This window comes from Python bivittatus, unplaced genomic scaffold, assembly GCF_059951505.1.
Source record: "Python bivittatus isolate LINGU-HERP-01145 unplaced genomic scaffold, Pbiv_v1 ctg000610_np1212, whole genome shotgun sequence".
Classification (NCBI taxonomy): domain Eukaryota; kingdom Metazoa; phylum Chordata; class Lepidosauria; order Squamata; family Pythonidae; genus Python; species Python bivittatus.
The window spans coordinates 17,484,415-17,508,381 of NW_028277088.1; the positions used below are offsets into that span (position 1 = coordinate 17,484,415).

General features: G+C 38.2%; 1 protein-coding gene across 17 annotated transcripts in view; it reads right to left on the bottom strand.

The window, feature by feature from the left end:
* KIAA1217 (KIAA1217 ortholog) overlaps positions 1–23,967 on the bottom strand; it is a 382,394-nt gene that overhangs the window by 150,565 nt on the left and 207,862 nt on the right. The window contains exon 1 of one of the 17 annotated variants that reach the window (XM_007426490.4): positions 23,605–23,727. The exons of the other annotated variants lie outside the window; for them this stretch is intronic. Coding sequence (XP_007426552.2) covers positions 23,605–23,712 — 108 coding nt within the window. The 5' untranslated portion in view covers positions 23,713–23,727. Of the gene's footprint in view, positions 1–23,604; positions 23,728–23,967 lie in introns of those variants that run through there. 17 annotated transcript variants of the gene reach the window in all.

A 23,967-nucleotide genomic window follows, 5' to 3' on the forward strand; every position in this document is an offset into this window, starting at 1 on the left:
CCTTACCTTAACCTATTTCTGGTTTCTGAAAACATCTCATATTTTGGTGATCATTTTACAAGCCAAAGCAGTGGAGCAAGTTGGGTATTATGGGTAGGGGACCAATTATTCTTCTTATCATCAATCCTTTTAAAATTCTATACAACCCCTTAAAATCTATTTATGACAGCTTTTGTGCACAAAACATCATGTCTGTATGATGACAAATAAATTAATGTTAATCATTTATAAAAGGGATAAGAAGTAAAGGAACAAGAAATACACTGCAGACTAACACTTGGTAGAGCAGCCATGAAGGCCTTGGAAAAGATATTCAAATGCCTTGATATGTCTATAACTACAAAAATCAGTATTGTGCAAGCCACGGTATTCCCTGTGACCCTATGGAAGTGAAAGTTGGACTTTAAAGAAGCAGGATAGGTAGAATATTGATGCCTTTGAACTTTGGTGTTGGAGAAGACTCCTGAAAATACTGTGGACAGCCAAGAAAACAAATTGATGGATCATTGAACAAATCAAATCAGAGTTCTCACTTGAGGCACAAATGACCAGGCTCAAATTATCCTACTTTGGACCCATTATGTGAAGACCCAGCTCTCTGGAAAAGACTCTAATGCTGGGAAAGGTGGAAGGAAGGTGAAGAGAACAACCAGTAGCAAGGTGGATGGACTAAGTTACAGTGGCAATGAGTGCACCGTTGGGAGACTTGAAGAAACAGGTTAGGGATAGATTGTCATGGAGAAAATCTATTTGGTTGCTAGGAGTTGAAAACAACTTGGTGGCACATAATCAATCAAATCAAAACTTGGTCCTCTCCAGATGTTCTGAACTACAATTTTCCCAATTCCTTGCCACTGGACAGGCTAACTGGGGTACATGCTGTTAAAGTTCCAAACATTAGGAGGGCATAAGCTTTCTTACCCCCAAATACTTTTCTAATTTGCAAAGCATCTTATAGGCCTTGGTACACCTAAATAGGAAAGTAAAGCAGAGAAAAAGATAACCTGCCTATGGATATTACTTTAAGGGATTGTCCTTACAATAATTCACTCTGAAGAAGCCAAGGTCTTCATTCAAGACAATCCCCTTAGAGTCCACATACAGAGTGGCTGGCCAAAGGGTCAAATTACTTTAGAGAGCAGCTGTTCCAGGTGTTTGGCAAGGGGGTAATGACTGAGGGCTTGGATTACCATCTTTCTACTGTCCCATAAAGAACCAATATGCTTCTGCACAGAACGTTCAAGCCCCAGAGTGTTTTAATTAAATAGGATTGTGTATATTCCTTTTTGAAGTTGCCATTACAACGTTCCATGAATAGATCAAGGAGGGCTTAAATGCCAAGTTTTAAATGCCAGTTCCATTTCCCATTTGTAAAGAAAATGTAAACTCTAGGATAGGGAAAACACACACAATTATTAACACTAAGTCACTGTTCAAAACTAACGTATTAATCAATTATCCAGATAATGACAAAAGTAGTCTCATGAGTTTAATTAAATACAGCCCCAAAGGTTAGCTAGTTGCTTTTTGTTTAATTAATTTAAATGCAAGTTTCAATCAGAATACATGCATGAAAGAGCACAGTATTTTAATCATTAGCCTTAGAAAGATAAAATTATACAAATGAAAATGGTTCAAAATACATGCATGGCAATTTAGAAAGGTTTCTTATAATTAGAGCAACAAATGAAGCTAAAGCCTTTTATAGGCTTGGGCATAATGCAAAGTTAATGCCCAACTGAAAGTCCTGAGTAAACCAGGAAAATGAAGTAGCTTGTATTTTAAATGCACAGCAATAAAATTGGTTTCCATCCCTTTTCAAGTTTTAATGAAAGGCCTCCATCGTGTATCCTTTTCCTCTTTCATATGATGGAGAAAAAGTAAAGTCTACAAAGACTTCTGTATTCTTGGAGAATGGTGTTTTTCAACCTTGGCAACTTGAAGATGTGAGGACTTCAACTCCCACAATTCCCCAGCCAGCATGGGAAGGCTGGGAAACACTGTTGTAGAAACAACCCATGGAGGACAACATCACTTTGTGTGCTCAAAACATCACTGCAGTATCCAAATTTATATTTTACTCAATAATGTTCTAGAATAAATGAAGGAACAAGTGCCTCTCAATTCTTCTCGGTACTCTTGCTTTCCTGATCCTGTAGACAAGTCAACAGAAAGTTCCCATCTTCCCCAATTTGCCCGGCAAGTGTATGTATAGGCAGAAAGGGATGGCAACTGTACTCTAATATCATTTATGGGGATAATAGTTGGAGAAAGATCATGGAATTGCATTGTTAACTTTCAAACATGCTTTGATCATCACCAGTAAGGTGTGAAGTAAACTGAAGAAACATCCTCTAGAGACTTGCATCATAAGATTACAAAGGTTTTGAGGCCTTTATTATCTTGGGTGCCTTAGGTACGTGGTTTTCATTTCTTGTTTCTGTTTCTCTAAACTTCAGACATTGATCACAAATAGGACTGTAAATGTCCTTCTGTGTCTGTAATTATCCTTGTGACTTGCAGCCTTTTCAATCTAAATCAATCACTACTTGTTGGGAAAAAAATGTACTAGTCATGCAAGAAGGTATTGTAGCCAAACTTTCAGTACACTGAAAGAGAATCCCTACATGCAAAAGAGATAATATGGTTTTCTTTTTCCCAAAGCAGGTTTAATGCTGTTTAATGCTTAAGGCTACTTAATTTTAAAGTGTTATGGATGTATATATACTAATATCCAGTGGAATATATTACTTGAAGACCACACCTGTAATTACAGTGATTCTAGAAATAAATACATCTAGGTTAAAAGTCTAATGAAGCCAAGTTTGGGCCCAGTTGTCCTTAATGAACAGATCATTATCTTACAGGTAAAACAGACTGGATTCACATTCCTCCTCCTCTATTTTCTAGCAACAGGTATCTTTTTCCACTGCACATGGGCATATTTAGACAAGGAAGACAAAGACCTATGTAAACTCCGGGCTGCCATTTCATACTATGTGGCTGTTTAGGATTTGTTCTGTTTAGGGTTAATTTTGAGACTATCTCCCCTATTTTTATTACAGTCACTGACCAGAATTGCAAACAGAAACACATTAAAAATAAAAATAAAGTAAAAACAAAACAAGATAAAATGTTACAATTGGTGGTGGGTTCATCAGTGGATAATCAAAGTCTGCCTAATTTTACAGGCAGTATAGCAAAATTTAGCTACGTTCAAGGAGACTGAATCATACTGATCTGATAACAACTGTCCATAAAAAAGATCAGAATTTCTCATGTGTTTTGCCAGGTAAGGAATTATAAGGCGGTTCCTTGGGTCCTTCTAGAGGGTACAGCGTAGCAGGGCATGAGCTGTAGTTTCAATAGCCCCTTGTCCGCAGGGACACAGTCTCAGTTCATATGGGACTTTTTTGTATCAGCCCTCCAAAACTGCTGTGGGGAGAGCATTAAACCATGCTAAAGTTAGTGCTCTTCGGAATTTGGAAACAGTTATGTGGTGTAAGTATCTTGCTGGTTTATAAAAAGGAGCTTGATTGCTCAGAAAAACATTCTTGGATAGAGCAGATGGTCCTGTTGGGCTTCTAGGTCTTTAATATGTTGTTTAAATGCGCTGAGTACACTCTCGTAACCCATCATTAGGAACGCCTCCCTGGAAAAGCTGAGATGTTGAAGTTTTTGTGAGATTGTCCTGTACCATATTGATTTGTAATTGTCCTCAGTAAGGAAAGAACTCAAATCTGTGGGAAAGAACAATTAACTTCAGCCAATGTGCTACGATGCAGGTCCACACACCCATTTCAACTTTAGACAGCCGGCCTCTCTCCTTAATACTACCACAACAGACAAGTAATCTGTCAGCTTTTAAGTTGGTAGCAAAAGAAATAAGTATAGAATCTTCAGCAATGTGCAAAGGTTGCAAAAGGTTTTACACAGTGATGATTAGTATGCATGTGGGAATGCTACAAACGTGAGTTTATTTTCATCCATGAAAAATGGAAATGTGTGATTTCATAGGAAACTATGGACTCAAAACCGTTTCGCCTTTTGCGGCTTTATTTCATCCTGGATGCAATGCAGAATTTGGTCCACCAAATTCTGTCCATGGATTCATTCCATAGTTACAGCAGGCAGGAGTGAGTCATAATGAATATGTGGTATATATCTCACCAAGAGCTGAAGCTTGTTTCAAAGAGAACTGAGCACAGATCAGGATAAAAGCCAAGATTTTAAAGCATAGGGAGTCACAAACAGCATCCAATCCAGCAGAGAGGATCCTATATTTCACAGAACAAACAGTCCATGTTAGGATTTGCTAGATGGAATTTATGTGGGGTGCTCTTAGTTCCTGCATTTCAACCACACCAATTTAATATCTAGGAGAAGTGCAACCCAAATGCTGAGAATGTTTCCCACAGCACACCAAAAGGTCTACATTCCCAGTTACAAGCCCAGATATATCAAAGGGCAATATCTGAATACAATGCATTGCTTATCCACCCACTCCTCAGCTTCATCAGATGATTCCTGGAACAGCAAAGCTCTGGCAACTACTTCAAAGAAACAGGAGTAACTCTGCATGGGGCATATGAAGAGAGCCTGCCAAGAGGCCAAGCAATTGGAAAACTTTTAGGGGAGAGTAAGTGTGAAAAAGGAGCTTGGGGGACACACAGAATGTTATGACAATCTCAGCAAGTCCAGTCAGAATTCTGAGCTTTGACTTGTAGCAGCCAAACTGCTGATGGTTCAGGATGAAATAAAGTATTCAATTTTCCTCTTCCCTTCTCACCCCTTTTTCCTTCTTTGGGTGTTTTGTCTTTTAGATTATTAGCTCCAACGCAGAGACTGCTTACTTTAGTAGTATCAGGGGAATACTTGGAACACAAAAAATCCAAAATATTTGCAGAGTATTACTTGGGATGATGAACGGCACTCATGGGCCCCAAGACATCAATCAGACTACAAAGAGAACCCCTGCTCCCTATAAACAGAATGTAATTATTTAAAAATGGTTAAAATTTAATGAAATCTCACTAGAGAATGCTTATAAGAGATGTGAAATGTCAACAGTCATTTGCAAGACCTTGGGGTTTTTATTTATTTGCAGGTAACAAGTCCTTGTGCCCAAAGGTGCAGGACTCCAACCCTTCCTACATAATATTTTTTATGCTGCAAATGTCTTGACAGTTTCTTTGTTTCTTACCCCTTATCAGTGTGCCTTTGAGATTAGCTGTCCCAACTGAAATGGCACCCGCCCTCTGGAACATCATCCCGCCCGAGGTTAGCCCCAACCCTTATTACCTTCCAGAAAGCCTTAAAATGTAGGTTTTTTCAACAAGCTTGGGGATGCTCTGGTAATAGGGAGCACGTGTGTTGGCTATATTATGTGTGATATTCTCCCACTTGTGGTCTTGTTTTTATCTATGTTTATTGTTTTAATTGTTTTTAATTAGTTTTGTAGTATGTTTTAATAGTAGGTTTTATTGTACACCGCCCAGAATCACTTCTTGTGGCTGGGCAGCCGTATAACTTGGATAAATAAATAAATAAAACCAGTGCTTCTGATAATTCTTGCTTTTCTTTATGTTTCTACTCAGATCTTAATCTGTTACATAGTCTTTAACTTTTGACCACCTTATTTGATATTGTCTTGCTTTACACTGTACCACTTTGATGGCACTTTGGGGTAGAACCATTGTAAGCATCTAGTGTGTATATAAAAACACACACAAATAGAAATACTTCATGGTTTGCTGATGGAAGTCAGAGATATCTAAAACACATACTGCTATTAGATGTTCAGGAGAGTAGGAGTGTAGGCTGTGTAATGCATAATCTACAAACCCCTCGAATTAAAATAAGGTATTTGGGGATAAGAACAGAGAAAGCTGATGCTGACCAAGATTTCAATCAGTGCATAAAGACTGAGAGGTGGATAATTAGCAAAATGAAATCACAGGTTCTGAATTCTTGTGAACAACATTGTCCCACTAGACCAGGGCGAGGGATCCTGTGATCCTTGAGAGGTTGCTGAATAACAAACTGCAAATTCCCCTAATGTCCCTCACCACTGGCCATATTTGGCTGAGGCTATAGTTCAACCCCATGAGGTCAGAAGTTTCCCCAGCTCGGCACAACAAGGGTGAACCAATATGAATTCACATCCTTTGCTATTCACTAAAGAGAAACATGAAAATTAGTTCATTCTAGAGATTGACTGACATGTTATGGTGACTATGCAGGCACTGCTTTAAAGTACAACATTCAGAGCTATTTCCATACATAACCAGCTCTTCATGGGGGCAATGTACAACACAGCGCCAATTAGATTTAATTTCATCACAAGCAAACTGTTGGTTCTGGACAACTGAAGTGGCATTGTGCAACTCATCTGCTCCAGAAGCAGACAGACAGATGTCTTATTCCAGCCTATATAATTCATTGTTTGCGCAGAAGGTACTTCAAGCTTCAGAGTTTCAGACAGCCCTACCTGATAAATGCAGGGATTGAACCTATAACCTTTTGCAGTAAAGAACACATTCTTCTATTGAGCTGTGATATCTTCACAGCTACCCAGAAAGATTTGAAACATTTTCCAAGTGGCAGCCCCAATGTACAACAGACCACCAGAGAGATGTTAATATGTGTTTGTGGTTATCAGCAAGAAAATTACAGGCAGTAAGTAATTCCAGGCCTTTGATCAAAAAAAAACAAAACCCAGATAATGTATCTTAGTACTTAAGGTTTATAAAGTGCAGGACATCAAGATTAAGTGTCCATAAAGTGATCCTGTTAGTTTAGAAGTATGGCCATAAGTCACAGGAAAGCTGACATGTGAAAGTTCCTGATTTATGGCATCTTAAGAAGAAGCCAGTGATGCCCGTGATAATAGATGTGTGACTGTTATTCTGCTGTTTGCCATCAGAATATTTTTAGTGAGTACCTAAATGGATTTTCTTGTTTGGGCAAAAAATAAATTCTCCCTCAAGTCAACCTTAACTCTTAGTGACTTCAGGGATGAATCTAAGTAGGGTTTTTGGCAAAAATGTGGAAAGGCATAACATTACCTTCTTTTGGGATTCTTTTTATTTCTGTATCTAGTCTATATCAAGTACTAAATAGACCTGCCCTGTCCAGCTTCCCTGCTCAAACAAGGTCAAACAGCTACTGATACCACAGAGATCTAAATCCTACTAAAACCAACACACACACATACACACACACACACGGCTTGCATCTATAGCACTGAGCTTATGAAATCCAACAAAACGTAGATACGGGAAAACTTTAAATAAACCCAGTGATTGCTATTCTGAAAAATATGAAGATATACGTTTCCCATGATTAAAGTGAAAAAGAAATATTACTGGCAAACACGCCATGCTAACACAAAGCTAATAATGGCAACTTAAAATGGGCTCAGGTAGGAGTTACCATCAGCTACAACGTTCAGCTCCAAATTCCCTTCATTAATCTCTCTCCCCTTATTTCATAGGGATGAAATATCATGCAGATATCATGGGTGGAGAAAGAGAGCAAGTTGTCCACCAGCCTAATCTCTTTAGAGAAAGGATTTTTAAAAAAAATTATTTTGTTTAAGAATCCCATTATAGCACGTATGGTTAAGGCAAAACTTTCTTGAATATTACTGGTCAATTTTCATTCTACCTAGAGGCAGAACATTTTTTTAAAAGCTGCAACATTATGGATTCCCCCAGGGCATTACTGGCCCTGGGACATGACCAGGCTACGTTAATTATTAAAAAAAGATCCTCAGTGCAAAGGTGTAGTGGAGTGGAATGAATTATCTTTGAGGACAGCATTAGGAAATTACACATATTCCTTCAAACTAGCAAGATAATTAGGTCATTTAATGATCTGTAAATATCAACAAGGGTTTTCATTGCTGCAATTTAATATTCTACCATAGCAGTCCTTGAAGGCAAATAAGATCCCTTATGCAGAAAATATTTATCTGTGTGGTTCAAGGGTCATTGAACCCATGTCCTGTTATACTGCAATTTTTATAGAGATCTTAGAAATAGGAGAATCCCAACTTTTAAAACATTCCTGGAATGTTTTAATGAATTTAGATTCACTATCTCTTATTGGCTAAATACCCTAAAGTAATACAGATTGTGGCTAAATGTCCATTATTAGCATGCAACACTCACTAACAAGTTGTAGTTTAGTTAGGGATAGATACGTTTCACTGCTGTGCTATAATTTGTCTTATTCTTTTTACTGCACCAGTACTTTATACTTTGCTTTGGTCAAAAACTGTTAGCCCTTCGAAGTAGTCCAAACAAGAAGCACAACAATGAATGCTAGTTCTACTGTTATGGTAAGGTTACATTAACAGATTTTGCAAGCCTGAAAGTATTTATCTCCTCCCATCCTTTTACTCTCTGGAAAACTAGGGAGGGTCCCTTCTGAAATGCTTCCTATGCTCCCTCTACTTCTGTGGACTGAGATACCTTTTGCATGATGGTTGTCTGGTCTGCAGTTCTTCCTCCTGTCTCTCAAGGTCATTCCCACATACCATTACAGAAACCATAAATAAAATTTGATTTGATAATTAGATCAGGCAAAGGGCATATCCATATATCTGTACTATTGGTTATTATCACCAGTTATTTAGCCATCAACTTTTATTGTAATATATTATCACACACATTATTCGAGCACCAGACAAAACTTTAATACAGTCGATTCTCATTATTTGCAGTAATTATGGTCTATAAAATTGCCACAAACACTGAATTAGCAAATACTGAACCATTGCTCCTAGGGGAAATACAGGGCGCTTGTTTGCAGTATGAGAGCTGAGACGAGAAGACAAGGCATCTTGTTGCCCTTAAAAAGGGGCACTGAAAGCTTTGGACAGTCAAGATTCTATTAATACATCCTACTAGAGTCTTTCTCAAACTTGGCAACTTTAAGACATGTGGACTTCAGCTCCCAGAATTCTGGGAGGACATGGGTTCAATGACCCTTGAACCACACAGATAAATATTTTCTGCATGTCTTAAAGTTGCCAAGTTTGAGAAAGACTCTCCTACAAGATAAAGGAGCATTACTGGCATGTCCATTTCTTGACCTGGCCTTTCTTGAAGGTTTGGCAACCACTCTGACATCACTTTGTTCTTTTTCAGAGAAGGTGGCTGTACTTGCGTACAAAATCTAGGTTGGGACTGCCTATCATATTTATTTTCTAAGGAAACTAATGGGGCCACAGGAGTTCAGAAAGATTCTTGGAAGTAACATACTGGAAGATGCTGATCAGCTTTGCCTCATGCTACCTTTTTACCATTTCCAATGTTAAGCAAAACCCATGTAAAAAACTAGGTGATCAGGGACCAGGGGGTGTTCAAGAACCCACTGGAACCTACCTAACCCAGTCCAAGTTCAGTTTCAAGACTAACTATCTTTAAAGGAGAGCAGAAGGTACAGTGGTACCTCGGGTCACGAACTTAATTCATTCCACGACTCTGGTCGCGACCCGAATTGGTCATGACCCGAATCAAATTTTCCCATAAGGTTCAATGTAAATACAGTTAATCTGTTCTGAACCATATGTATTTTTTTTTAAACCACAAAAATATGACACAAAGTACAGTACAGTACAGTATGAAGAGAGAGAACACTAACCTTGCTTGAGGCATGGAGGACAGGAAGGTGAGTGGGGAGGTGGTTATTGTTTGGAGGGAGAGTCCCCCTCCCTACAGGAAGCCACGACCACGTGTGTCAGCAGGGAAAATGGCCGCGGTTCCTGTTCGTCACCCGATGCGGAGTTCGCGAACAGAAGCAAAATTTTGTGAACAGTGCTGTTTGTGACCCAAATTGGTCGTGAACAGAAGCGTTCGTGACCCGAGGTACCACTGTACCTTCATCTTGTCCAGTAACGGTCTTCCTTGCTACGATGAGATGCATTATCATCCTAATTAACATTCTCAAATGAATACATGTAAATTGAATGCAAATTGATATCATCTTTGCCCTCTTTTTGGTGATGCAACAAGTAACCAGCCTAAAATATGCATGGGGGATTATATGTTTCAATTAGACTCTACACTGAAGTCTATCTGCAAGTGGAAGTCAGCAGATTAATCTTCTCCTTGACCTACCAGCTTTGTATGTGGAAAGCAGAAGAGAATTCAGTGTAGGAACATATGCAAAGTAGCAACTATCACCTTCTACCAGATTTTTTAAGCAGGAGATGCCATAAGTTAGACCCTTCACCTACTTTGTGGTTATACTTCATTTCTGCTGTATAGAGAAATTCCACGAGGCTGAATCTATGAAGAGAACTCCTACATTTCATTTCAGAACTTATCCAGCACCACTTTTACAGAAGTATTTCCCATGCCATTCAGTGGGGCTAAGTTCTTAATTACATGCACACAGGGCTTCCACTTGAGCAATCTGTGTGCAAATATTCATATATGTTTTGCATTGTGAAATCCTCCCTCTAGAATGATTAATGCAGAATAATTAGTCTACCATCAGCCCCAGTCAAGGTGAACGGAAAGGACTTCCAGTAGCAACTGATTGACAGTGACCGCAAACAACTGTTTATTAATAAAGAGCCCTACAAGTTGCTCCCAAAATGAAAAGTTGCAGACCAGAAATCACATTCAACCATTAAGAGGAGGGGAGGGGAGGGGAGGGGAGGGGAGGGGAGGGGAGGGACTTAAAGTCTTTCTGGCAAAGTTCCTAGCTCGAATTTAATTTTATGTCCTGTACCAAGTTGTATAAGCCCCCCCCATCTGAATTACTCAAACCGTATTCTGTTTCCTTGTTCAACTTTTCAAATTACTGTTGCCTTATAAACTAGACAAGTCATGACACAGGACTATTTCTTCTATTTACAGGGAGTTTGTGAAAGCTTTTTTTTCCTTCCCTTTTTAGCACATTATAATTTATCTGACAGGTCATCAGAACCAACATGGTTAAGTAACTGATTAGTCATTAATGACTAAACTTGCATCATCCTGCAGCCCAAGAGATGTGGCTGACAATCCTTCATAACAAAATTGTCCAGATTGATTATCCTTCATAATAAAATTGGAGCACGCTTTAAAAAATTATGAAAATCATGGAACTTTCCAATAATTGAAGTAATAAAAATATGTTACATGCTATTAATGTAGAACAGCATATTCCCAATGTGGGCACATCTGAATTTATCTTGTGCTAAGTAAAGTAAGTTATGTCATTTTATTTATAGCTATATATTCTAAATAACATACATTTTAGCCTTTTTTTAACAGGCAAAAGATTAACCTGGGAAGGAAAAAAGACAAGGCCGGGAACAAGGGGGCTAAGGGCATCTTCAAAGGCAATGTGTTCCACAAGTAGGGACACAACTGAGTAGTCTTGGCCTAACACACTTTAAAATGAAAAGAACTCTCTCCATACACCATGCTTTCAGCTAACCCAAAGATTCTTGGTCCAACTGACCTCCAAGTTTCCGATTCCAAGTCCAGTTTAAAGACAAAGACATGTAAGAAACTATCAGTTTTCACACCAGGACATGCCTTCGCCATGACCAGTTACACTGCAATTCCACTGAAATTATGTAAAATTATTTCTAGCTTTACATCTGTATATATAAAGCAGTTAGTATATGCAAATGTACATCAGTGTCCTCCTTTGACTTTTTTTAGTGAGGCACTTTAGCACTTTGGAGATCTATAAGTGGCAACATATGACATTCTCCTATATGGACTTCACCACAACTTGAAGCTTTGCTCTTTGTCCCACCACCAAACAAACTAGGTGATGGCAGCACCTCAGGTGTGGAATGTGGTCCCCAGGGAGACCAACCCATCTCTGTAGTAAAATAGATTTTACTCATCTCTTACTCCATTTAATATGAGCTGATGGCAGATTCATTATCTTGGATATGTCGGATTACATTAAAAATACAATTTTTAATTTGTGTTGGAGTTAATATATAAAGGTAAAGACTAAACCAAATACAATCTTGGAAACATGTGACTGAAAAATGGGATATTCAAAGAAACGATAAAAATTAAATGTCAGCAAGTACAGTATTTACAGTATCTACAGATACTGTTTGCAGAGATAGGCCTTCACTCTTTGCCTAATTAATGAAAAATCTTAAGTATGCTCCATTAAAAATAGGTGATCTGGAGAGAGGCCAATTTGACTAATTTTCGGAGATTTAATTGTCAACCAGGAACTAATAAATGGGTTGTTAACAAGGTAAAAAGTAATCCTGAAGTGGAATGGAACAGATACATTTTAAGCCAGAGTTTAGGTCCAGCTAACCATCCCCTGCTGTCCAATGGGCTTTGTCCTGGCTCTAAAAGGACTACGACGTTTGGTACATAGCTGGGTGGTGCTAAGAGGAGTCTCAAAAGGCAGGCCTGAATATTACAGGAATCTTGAGATATTATATTTATCCACACAAAAGCCATGTATAGGAGCTGTCAAGTCAGTTTAGTATTGATACTTCTAATTGCGACTGGAATATAGTGTCTCTCGTTTGAACAAAAAAAGCAGAAGCATAAATAAAGCAGCTTTTGGCTTCTGAAGAGCAGAACATTGATGGGTTGACCAGGACAGAAAATAGTGAAACTTCAAGCCAAGATAGCGAAAGCATTTCACCTGCTTGATCAGAGGGTCCAAAACCAGCCATTTATGGCTCTTACATTTCCTCTCAAAGATCAGGATCTTAGATTTGTCCCAATTTATTTTGAGGGAATTTTACTTGCCATATTCAGCAAAGGCTGTTAAAAGGAGTTTGAAGATCAATCTTGAATGGAAGAGTAAAACTGCATCGTCAGTGAACAGCAACAAGCATAGTTTTCTGAGGCCAACAGAAGAGAAATGGTCCTCCATGTGATTTAGAAATTACTCCAACTCATTAAAGTAGATGTTAAATAATGTTGGGGCCAAAATACAGCCCTGACATATAGCCTTATTCATAGGAATGATGTTTGTAAGAATGCTATCATTACCGCATCTCATTTGCAGTTGACTATTTTTATAAGAAGGACTAATCGCTTGTTAGGTACCATTTTGTTAAGTTTTTGTAGAATTTGGAACTAGGGACAGAGTTAAAAGCAACCCTCAGGTCTATAAATGCAGCAAAGGGTTTTCCTTCTGGGGGGCTGGAATATTTTTCTGCAATATCAGACAGAACCAAACAGTGGTCCAGAGTGCAGCAGCCTTTCCTGAAGGCAGCTTGGGGTTCTGCAATTACCTATCCTTTTTCCAGATGTGATGTTTATTATTTAGAAATCTAGCATATAGCTTCCCTGTATCAAAACATAAACTTACAGGTCTGTAGTTTGCAGGGTTCATTGGAGATGCTTTTTTTGTAGATTGGAACTATAATAGTTCTATTCCAACCTGAAGGCATCGTCCCTGAGTTGATAACAGCCATGAATAACGTAGCATGTAGAGGTGCCCACCAGGTCAGATTCTGTCTGATGAAATCAAGGGAAATATAGTTGCGCTCAGGAGTTTTCCCTAATTTGAATTGTTGAACAAGAGAACAGATATCAGCTTCAGTTACAAGATCCCCAAAAGGAGAGGTTATAGTATTGAATTCTACATCATTGGTATCAGAAGTCTGCTCAAAAAACAAAAGTTTAAAAAAAACTCTCCCAAACATCAGTTGAAATACTGCAGTCCACAGCTGGTGCATTTGAACCAAGATTAGTAGATAAATGCTCCAAAACATTTTGGAGTTGATGTTCAGAGAGGGATCAAGTAATTTGGACCTGGTATCCTTACATTTTTGATATTTCTTAAATTGCATCAAATTCTTATATTCTTTTTTTACTTCAAAATAACTAGGTAGGAAATCAGGAAGATTGTTTAAATGATATGAAGTGTAGATTTCTCTTCACTATGTAGATTTCTCTTCACTGTGAATCAAACCAATTATTTACCCACTTCATTTACTTGTTAGTTGTTGGATTATACATTTTAAATCCTGCAATCAATAAACCTTTAATTAGAACTGAGAGTTTATCAACACTATTTATAACATCATGAGAATTTCTATTCTCTGTTTTGGTAGCTTTAACAGTTAGTAACTTAAGGGAATTTAAATAGACCAGCATAAAATCATTTAGACTTGGCAACCATTTAAATGTGACTATTTTGTCTGTGCCAGTAATATCCCTAGGGTAAATCTGTTTAGTTATTCTTAGATCACATCTAGAAATTAAAAGTGGGTTCTTAGAGGTTGATGATCACTTTTTATTGATTCACTGTTATAGAGTCAATAAAAAAGACTGAACTAAAGTGCTAGATGTCAGGCTGTCATCTATCATGCTAGAACCTCTGAAGCTTAAGTTGATGAACTCAGGTAGATGAAGTAGCAGACCTATCACTTAGACTCAAGCCATTTAATATATGTAGATTTAACTTACTGGCTACATGAATTAGCCCCCAAAATTTATACAATTGTCTTTAGAATAATGGCAATCAAGAAATCTACCTAAATTTGGATCAAAGTGTGGATACTTAAATACTAAAGCATAATAATTTGGCTCAATTCTGGCATTTAGATCTTCCACACAATTAGTACGGCTTTTGGGATTTAGCTGAGAGAGACAAAATATAGTCTTGCAGCTTAGACCAAACCTGCTTGATAGAAACTAAAGTAAGCCAGGACTTCCTCTTTCATCATAACCACATATGCTCATACTAATAGTCAACCTTGTGCCTCATCATTATGTCTAGCTATTTTGAACTGGGACTATTAAAATCATTCCTGAAAACAGGAATGAAAAAGAAGTATATTGCAATGTTCCTAAGATCCTGTCTGATTTGGTTCTTGACTCTCACCTGGCACTCTAACATTCTCACTTTTTCAGTGAGAATGTTCTTCTCACTTTTCAATGTTCTTCTCACTTTTTATTTCAGAATTCTTCAGCATTCTCCATCTCTTGCTAACTAAATTGTGTCCATTACTGTCTCCAGTCTCACTGAGTTATATTTTGGTGAGTGTCTGGAATACTCTGTGTATGTGTAGTGTATCCATATATGCCTGAGAACTTTGCTGGATCAAGGCGATTACAGTGCTTTTTTTCCAGTGGCTACAGAGAATTTTCCTTAAAAAAAGGCTCAGTCTAATTTTGTTCCTTGGCTGAACTAGATCTTTTTTTGCTGGTGTTTGTTGCTAGGGAAGGAGACATTCACATTTTTTGGCCCAATCCATCTTGACTGTGCCCTGTCTGCTGCTAAATTTGGAGACATTTCGCACAATGGAATTTTATATTCTAGAATTCTGCTGCAATGGGCCTGCTGTCCTTGCTGGGTGTTTTCTCCAAAATAGTAATGTGATTCTTATCCAAATTTCTGTCACTCTCCCCCTCACCTGAAAATATAGCAATGAGAGTCTGGTGACTTTTGTGATATGTTTGCTGCCCAAGGAGATCCTATCCCCTTTGACTTTCTGTACATTGCCAGGTTCAAATGCCAATTTCACATAATAGAATTTCATACTCTGGAAATGAGATGTTGCCGGGGGGAGGGAGGCAATGCAAGACCTGTTGAAAGTCAGATGTTTTGGCTTACCCACAGCTTTTTCACTCCTATATGCTAAGGGCTTTTCTGCACTGCAGCATTAAGCTGTTTGTCTCCCAGCTGGAAATATAACCAACTTTAAAAAATCCCTTTCTGGATTTCACCCCTTCCTCTGTTTTGGCCACAATGATGGCTTCATGTTCTTTCTGGACCACATTTACAAAGGCCCCAATTGGGAGATTCCCTTCTTCTTTATAGCTACTTAAAAAAGAAGAAAAGGACAGAAAGCACCATTGTCCTGGCACTTGGATTGGAAAGGTAAAGTAGGAGAAAAAGGATGCACCTCTCACTATTCCACCAGTCAACTTATAAAAAAAAAAGAAAAAATCAGCTTTTCCTACCACAGTGCAGTGTAATAACTTTGAGTGCAGGTATTTGTCTACATTAAAATGAAGTGCGGTAGGCAAATCAGATAATATAAGAAAACACTGCTTTCCATAAACTGCAACAAAAGCAGGTGGAAGTTGCTTCCCCAGAGGGCTGGGTGCTAGTGAAGAGCATACCTGCCTCAACAAATGGTCAATGTGGAGTTCTCTGAGCCTGGCTGTTTGCTTGCAGACATTTCATTACCCAACTAGGTATCAGCATCAATGCAAGTGGGTGTGGTGTTTGCTCCCTGTTTATATACAGTACCTTGCCCTGCCAGTTTGGTGGAGGTATAGTTTCCTCCCTGGTGGTTCTTTGATTAGATTTTGTTTTCTGCCTGATTGTTTGTCTGATGTTGTTCCCTGATTATCTCAATGTTGGCTGCTGGCTGGGATGTGTTCTGTGTTTCCTTCCTAGGTTTTTTATTGTCTCTTTTGAATGGTGTGAAAATGTGGTTTATCTCTGTGTCTGTTGATGGATTATTTGCCTGAATGCCAAGCTTCCAGGAATTCCCTAGCAATTTTCAATTTGGCTTGGTCTAAGATGCTAATAGTTTCCCAGTTGAAACGGTGGTTGAGTCTGTTCATGTGTTGTGAGATTAAAGCATTTTTATCATATTCATATTGTCACACAAACAATCAGGCAATACTCTAATCAAGGAACCACCATGGAGGAAATTACACACCCACCAAAATTGGCATGGCAAGATACTGTATATAAACAGGCAGCAAACCCCATATTCCCGTGCACTGGTTATGTTATCTAGTTGGGTAATGAAATGTTTGCAAGCAAACAACAAAGTTCAAAGAGTATTAAGAACTTCACAGTTCAACCCTGAGCCACAGATATTCTCTTCTATTTTAATGGTGAATGGTCCTAGTTATGCTGGAGCAAACTGGTCATGGAGATAAGCTCTCGGTTGCTTAGCTTCAGGCTCTAGAAATAGCTCACCTCTATTATTCCTTATCCCTTTTATATAGCCATCCACTCCATTATCAGCAAACCATCATTCTAAAACCTCTTTTGTTTAAAAAAAAAATTCTTCACCTGCAAAAAGGGGAGTTGATTATTTAATGTAAGCAGTTCATTCGACATTTAGCTCTTTCCTCCAGGAATGTGACATTGAGTACAAAACAAAAGGTTTGTTGACCCTAACAGATTTTTAAAAACCCAACCCTCTGCAGTTTGTGTACATAAATGTCATTGGGATTTTGGCTCGTTTTCAATGCAGAAAAACAGCACATGAAGCCATTGGTGCCACCTCAGCATTACTGAGTGGGAGCAGATAAAAATCAGCTACCAATTAATGGTTCAGAATGGAAGCAGGAGGGGAAATGAACAGCAAGCCGGGCGTCACAAATTTAGGGCCAAAGGCAGTAAGGACCAAAGAACCGCCAAAGGCAGATGGTCTCACACAATTATCCCAGTCTGATCAGGTTTAGGAAGTCAGACTGTAGCCTTCCGGGCACAAAACTGGGGCTGCTGGATGCCGTGCTGAGTAGACTATGGTTGGAATATGAAGCGTAAAGGCTGTGGGTGGATCCACCTGGACCCAAAATATTATCAGACCATTTTTGCAGGATACAAACCTGTAATTTCAGGTTAGTTTCAGTTACATTCTAGGCAAAAAAAACAACAAAAGCAAAAAAAAAGATTGGTTGTTATGGTAGTAGAAATCTTTCATTTTCTGCAGTGAATAATTCTTCTCAGAATCTAATTTATTTGTGCGTGTGTTAATTATTTAGGCTAGTTGATACTCCAAGTTATCAGTTTTTCCTCTTTGCGATAAATGGATAGATATCTATTTCAATGTGTCTATCCTGGCTGAAGTACTACTATAGGCTCTTATTTTTAAAAAAAATATCATTACATCTTTGCTCAGCAGTTAAGCTGTAATCTCAAAAAAAAATGGGGGGGGCTTGCTATTTATTGCCCCTGGTGCACCATTTAGGATCTTTTTAAGATTGAGGTGGTTTAGAAATATTATAAATACATGCATACATACATACATACATACACACATTTCTAGGAGCAGAGTTTACATGATGAAACCCTGCACGAAGCATCATTCAGACAACTAGAGAAGCATATTTTGCCTATCTGGTCACTCCTGGACGTGCTGCAGTGGAACTCTCGTTATCCCCTCATATTATCCCACCAACCTTCCTCAGTCTTCCTGAAAGACAGGCTGCGGTAGATGTTGTTCATGGCATCACTTAATACAATGTTTTGTGCAACAGCAGGCACTAAAGTGAACAAGAAACACTGAACTACTATTGTCTATACTGCAAAATTGTCATTTGAGTTTAAAAAAATGTTGCACCGAACAAATGTACCAATCAGTTATTGGAGTTTGCATTTCATATTGCAAGTTCTGTAATATCTTGCCTTCCATTGGTAGTGGCATGAAATGTAGAAATGTCAAAAGGCAAATAATAAAATGGAATATTGATCAATCTGCAGCTCAAGTGATATTAATCTTTAGTCACCAGGAGGTGTAACGGTGTGGTTAAATGTATACTTTGCACATACTATTTACATAAATCAGTGTTTATATTACTTTTTATATATAGTTTATATTCAGGGTGGCTTTCAAAAGCATTTAAACTGCATCAACTAAGAAATACAATCATACAATGCAATTAGGAGGAAAAACAATATAAACAATAACAGCAATATAACACTATCAAAGCATTAAACAAACCAACACATCTTTCTAGGGCAAAAATCCCATAATTTCTTCCACTAACCAAAAAAAAAAAAAAAAGGACCTCAGAAGTCATGTGGTCCAATGCTAGATCAGTGCAGGATTGGCTAAAACAGTGCAGACAGATGGCTATCTAAAATCTCTCTGAAGACCTCCAGTCATTTTGTGAGGTAACCCATTCCACAGGTTGACAACACTTACTGCCTGGAAATGTCTCCAAATATGTAACTGAATCAACTTCCCTACAGTTTTAATTCACTGGTTCCATTTTGCCTTCTATTGCAATAGAGAACGTGTCCTCTACTTTGAGATACCTGAAGACTACTATCAAATCTTCCCTTAGTCTTCTCTTCTCTGGGATAAACATATCAAGTTCCTTTAACTGTTCCTCAGAGTATTTAGTCTCCAACAGCCTCACCATTTTGGTAACCTTCCTCTGAACTCACCCCAGTTTGTTGATAGCATTTTGAGACTGTGGTACGCAGAACTGGATAGAGTTTTCCAAGTGGGGCCTGATCAAGGCAGGCTCTATGCTTCTGTTAATATATCCCAAGATCATACTGGCCTTTTTAGCAGCTGCACCATATTGTTGGCTCACATTCAATTTACGATCTAGAACATGCAATCTTTTCACCTGTACTACTGCCCAAACAGGTCTCCCCCATCTTATACTTGTGCCTTTCATTTTTTCTCTCTCTCCATTTTTTCTCTGCAGAACTTTTTGTACCTCCTTGTTAATTTCTTCCTGTCACCTGGTCAAGAATCTTCTTCTTCTTCTTCCTCTTCTTCCTCTTCTTCCTCTTCTTCTTCTGCATTAGCCATTCTTCCTAAGTTTTTTTTATCAACTGCAAATTTAATACCATCCATAACAGAAATGTCAAACAGCAAGAAACCCAGGAGAGAATTCTGCAGCCCTCTCTTCAATACTACCCTCCAAGCTGATATGGAGCCATTTCTGATTATTCTTTGGTTATGATCATTCAGCCAATTATAAATCCACTTAACACTTGTGTCTTCTAACGCATATTTTACCCTTTCATAAATAAGGATATTGTGAGTGACTTTGTTGCTTTGCTGAGGTCAAGGTACACTATGTCCACAGCATTCCCTTAGTCTATTAAGCTAGCAACTCTGTTGAAAAAAGAAGATAAGATTAGTCTGGCATGGCTTGTTTGGAACAAACCTGAGCTGGCTCTTGTTAATTTTCTACATTCCTGTGCAAGTGCTCAGATATATGCTGTTTAATGAATGTGCTGCCGGTATGAATGTCAAGCTGACAGGCCTATAATTTCTTGGGTCCTCCTCCTTCTCTGTGTTTTGAGCACAGACTCAAAGTACTCATTCTGGTAATTTCTTTGGATGTCCATTACAATTTGAACTGTTTAGAGCATGATTCATTTTGAAAAAGTCAAAACTAGGAATAAAACCCCTTTGAATAAACTTCTTGAAACCCATAAAAATTGCACCCATGGCAGTTTCACTCTGTGACAGGGAAAATGGAAATGTTGACACACAATAGACCTTTACCCATATGATGGTTTATCTAACTTGCTCAAAGATTAGTGTTTCTCACAAAATATGTCTTCTGTCTATATAATACTCCAGAAAGAATTCCAAAAATACTTCTGTTCTTTGTATGGAAACTTGGCAGGTATGGAATCCAAAGACTGTTAATTTCTCTATTCTTAGAGGAAAGGGTTTTATTTATTTTACAGTAAGAGAAATATTAAGTTACAACCAGATCTAGGCTACAATGGCCTGGGAAAGCAGGATTTCCTCTCCCCATTTTTCCCCAAAAGCCCTTCCTACAAACCTACAAATATTACTCAGAACCTGCTGATCCAAGTAAGCTCTGGTGTTCATATGTGTAGGGAGGCAGGGACTGAATGGCAAACAGGAAACATAAGAATTGGATGGAAATACCTTCTCCCTGATTACAGAAGATCCTTCTGTCTAGTTTTCAGGAATTAATTTGGTAGGAGCAATACAACCTACTTCCATTCCACCAGGTCCCTCTGATCCTCTGAGTAGACTTTTACAACACATTAACTCTAAAATTTGATTAACAAAACACCATTGCTATGCTCAAATAATGTGATGCCTAGTTCACAAAGTAAGCTAAGATGTTTCCCATAATGCACTGAATCATAAATTGTACCGAATGGAGTAGTGTTTGAATGAACTAGCCCCTCTCTAGCTCATATAAATAATCTAATTGGGGCTGGAAGGGTTACCAGCTATACACACATATAATCTGGAACCAAACCATGACCTTTTAATTAATGCAGTTAGGAGTTGTCATTTTTAGCAGGCAAAATTACATTACTGTTGTCAGAATCAAGAATGACAAAACTTTCATTCTTTGGCAAACAACATGTAAAGGCATTTGCATAGCATACATCTTCATGGTCAGGGACATAGTTAATAAAACTATATTACTGAAATAAAACCAAAGAAAGCACTCCAACTTATCCACAAATGTTTAATAAATCTAGTCACTAATGCTTCTCTAATGTGCTGCTCCTGCCAATGGGTTGGGCTCATACTCCATGTTTCCACACCAGCATACCTGAACACCAACAGGAAATTGGAGGGCACAGTGCTTGAAAGAGTTCCTCTGGATCACAAAGGTTCATTGTAATTTAATTCATTCCTGCAAGTCTCATTTACTCCCAAACCCATTTCTTATTAATGGCAGTTAAAAGGGATTTTAAAAACAGAGCTGCCCCTGCAATTTTTATCGTTATGCTAAATGATAAAAGGAATTCAGTGTTTGTTGCTTTCATTAGTAGTTGCTCTTCTGCCTGCTTGAAGACTTTTCATCTTAATTGGCTAGCTATGAAGCATTTCCTAAATTTCACTCTGGGTGCTAAAGTGCTGCAATTACATTACAGCTGGAAGCTGATCTACTGGATTAGATTCATAAAGCCACTCTAAGGTAATATTTTCATTACGACCAGTAAAAATGCTTTTAAGTTCTCCGAGATTCTTGGAGATCTCCAACAAGGAGAATAATAGGATAAGTTACAAACTACAAAATCTGTAATTCTTAATTATCTTAAATTAGAGCATGGGATGACTTCCTAAGAATTAATTTGTTTAGTTTCCTCTAAATGTTAAATAGATTCCAGGATGTACCAAGAGCTATTAGAAAAGAGAACCAAGAAATATTTACATAGATTAGATTAGTTGATTTGCAAATTCATAATTGAGATGCACTAACTGATTCCTAGGAAGGTTACAAACAACAGAGTAGGACTATTCTCCTTGTCCCAGCTTATAAACTTCCCAGAGACAACCTTCTCATCACTTTTGATAACAGAACGGTGGGCTAGTTCAGACTTCCCCCTTTGGTGCCCTTCAGTACACACATTCTGGAAATTACTGTCCATTACATCTGGAAGACACCAGGTTGAGGATGACTGAATTCGACTGATCAGCTATTATCCATCCAATCAATCATTTCATTGTTATGTTCACTGGAGCATACTGAGAGTGGATATGGTCGTATGAAACACTACCTTTGATCCTGAAAGATGTGGGTTCCAGTCCAGTTCAGAATTGAATACTGGGCTATCCTGCAGCTGAAATCCTGCAGTCCCATCAGTAAAATGGATATAACAAAGATCTAACCCAATGAATGAAATAAATCTTGTAAAGCACTTTTGTAAAGCAAGCTATATACATTATCCTTTCTTATTTGTCAGAACTTGTATGACTCCAGGGAAGCATATTTAAATAGACAGAGAGAAGACTGAACATGCAATGCTTAATTTCAAGACAACTTCCCTTAAATTCAACTATTGCTCCTCTAGCCAGAGGTAGGAAACTTGATGCCTTCAAATATTCTAGACTACATCTTTTATAACTCCTGACCATTGATATAAGAGGCCTATCTCGGCTTGTTTTTTTATTGGTGGACACTGAAGCAACAGAAAAGCATCCAGCATTATTCAAACTTCCTGCTTTATTGTTCCATACATTTCAAGTGTAACCTGAGACTTTCTTCCTGAAAACAGAGTCTAAACCAGCAGGCAGTCAAATCCTGTCAACACGATATTTCTCATTTTCAAATTTTTTCTTTTAGTGCTGTGGTGGGCATCTTGAGTTCTTGGGAGTTATATTTGCTTGCTGAGCCTTTTTTTTTTTTTGCAGTCCCCAAAGCCATCTCTGATTACAACACCTGAAAACTGCTGGCATCTTTCCATTTTGAGAAGGGAAACCATAAAAAAACTGAAGCTTAAGCTTTAAAATAAACTTAGGATAGTTATAAGAAGCAAAGAACTCATTAAACTCTTCCCCAAACCCCCAAATCTTCCTCTAAAAACTTGGCACTTCCTCTATACCTACTGCATTCCCTGAGCGCGTGCACACACACACACACTTAAATGCAGTCTTTCTTATAGTAAGGCAAAAGATATTTGCAGAGCGACAAACAAAATAACCACCCAAACAAATAGGAAAAGTTATTGCATTATTTCAGAAAGTAAAAGCACATACTTAAGGATGGAAAGCTGTGGCCCTCCAGCTGTTGTTTAATGATTCTATCTAGGGGCCTCAGTTTCCCTTCCGGGCTTCCCTTTCTATAATATGCCATCTTCAAAGAAGCTTTTCTGCCCTTCCCATAAAAGTCCATGTTAAAAAGTTACACTTTATTTTACAAATCACAGGATATTTACAGTAAGATCATTACACTCTAAACAAGTGGGTATTTCATTTTTTTAAAAAGGAGTTTTGGGACAACTAAGTGCATCGGCTACTGAAAAGCTCAAACACTTCACCTTTTAAAGCATATCTGATAGGTTCCTAGATATCTAAAATGCCATCTCAAACAAGTACCATATTCCCCATTTCCAGATAGGTTTATAGAATTTTTTTTCTTGCATATGCCTGGATGACACCTGGAAGCAACACAGGAAAAGGTACAGATGTGAAGCAAGAAAATGCTTTTGCAGTACCTGGTCAATTTTGTATTTGCCACAGGAACAGCAAAGAGATGAGAAGCTCCTTTTTCTCCGTAGTTCCTTTGAGAGAGAATTAGCAGAGCCATCCACATTCGAGTCCATGTTATTTGTCTCTGCAACATCTCAAACTTCTGAAGAAACCACCTCAAAGCTACATCACAGTTCCCCAAATATTGCCCTTATTCTGCATATGCATGGTGTGTGCATTGGAACAGATCTATGAGCAAACGTTCTTGCATATCAGGGTGTAGATATGATTCACAAATAGAAAATACCGGTTTTTCGTGGCTTGGCTTGCATAGCTATCTCTGGGTGTGGTTGAAATGCATGCAGGTGCACACCTTGGATTCTAGCCAT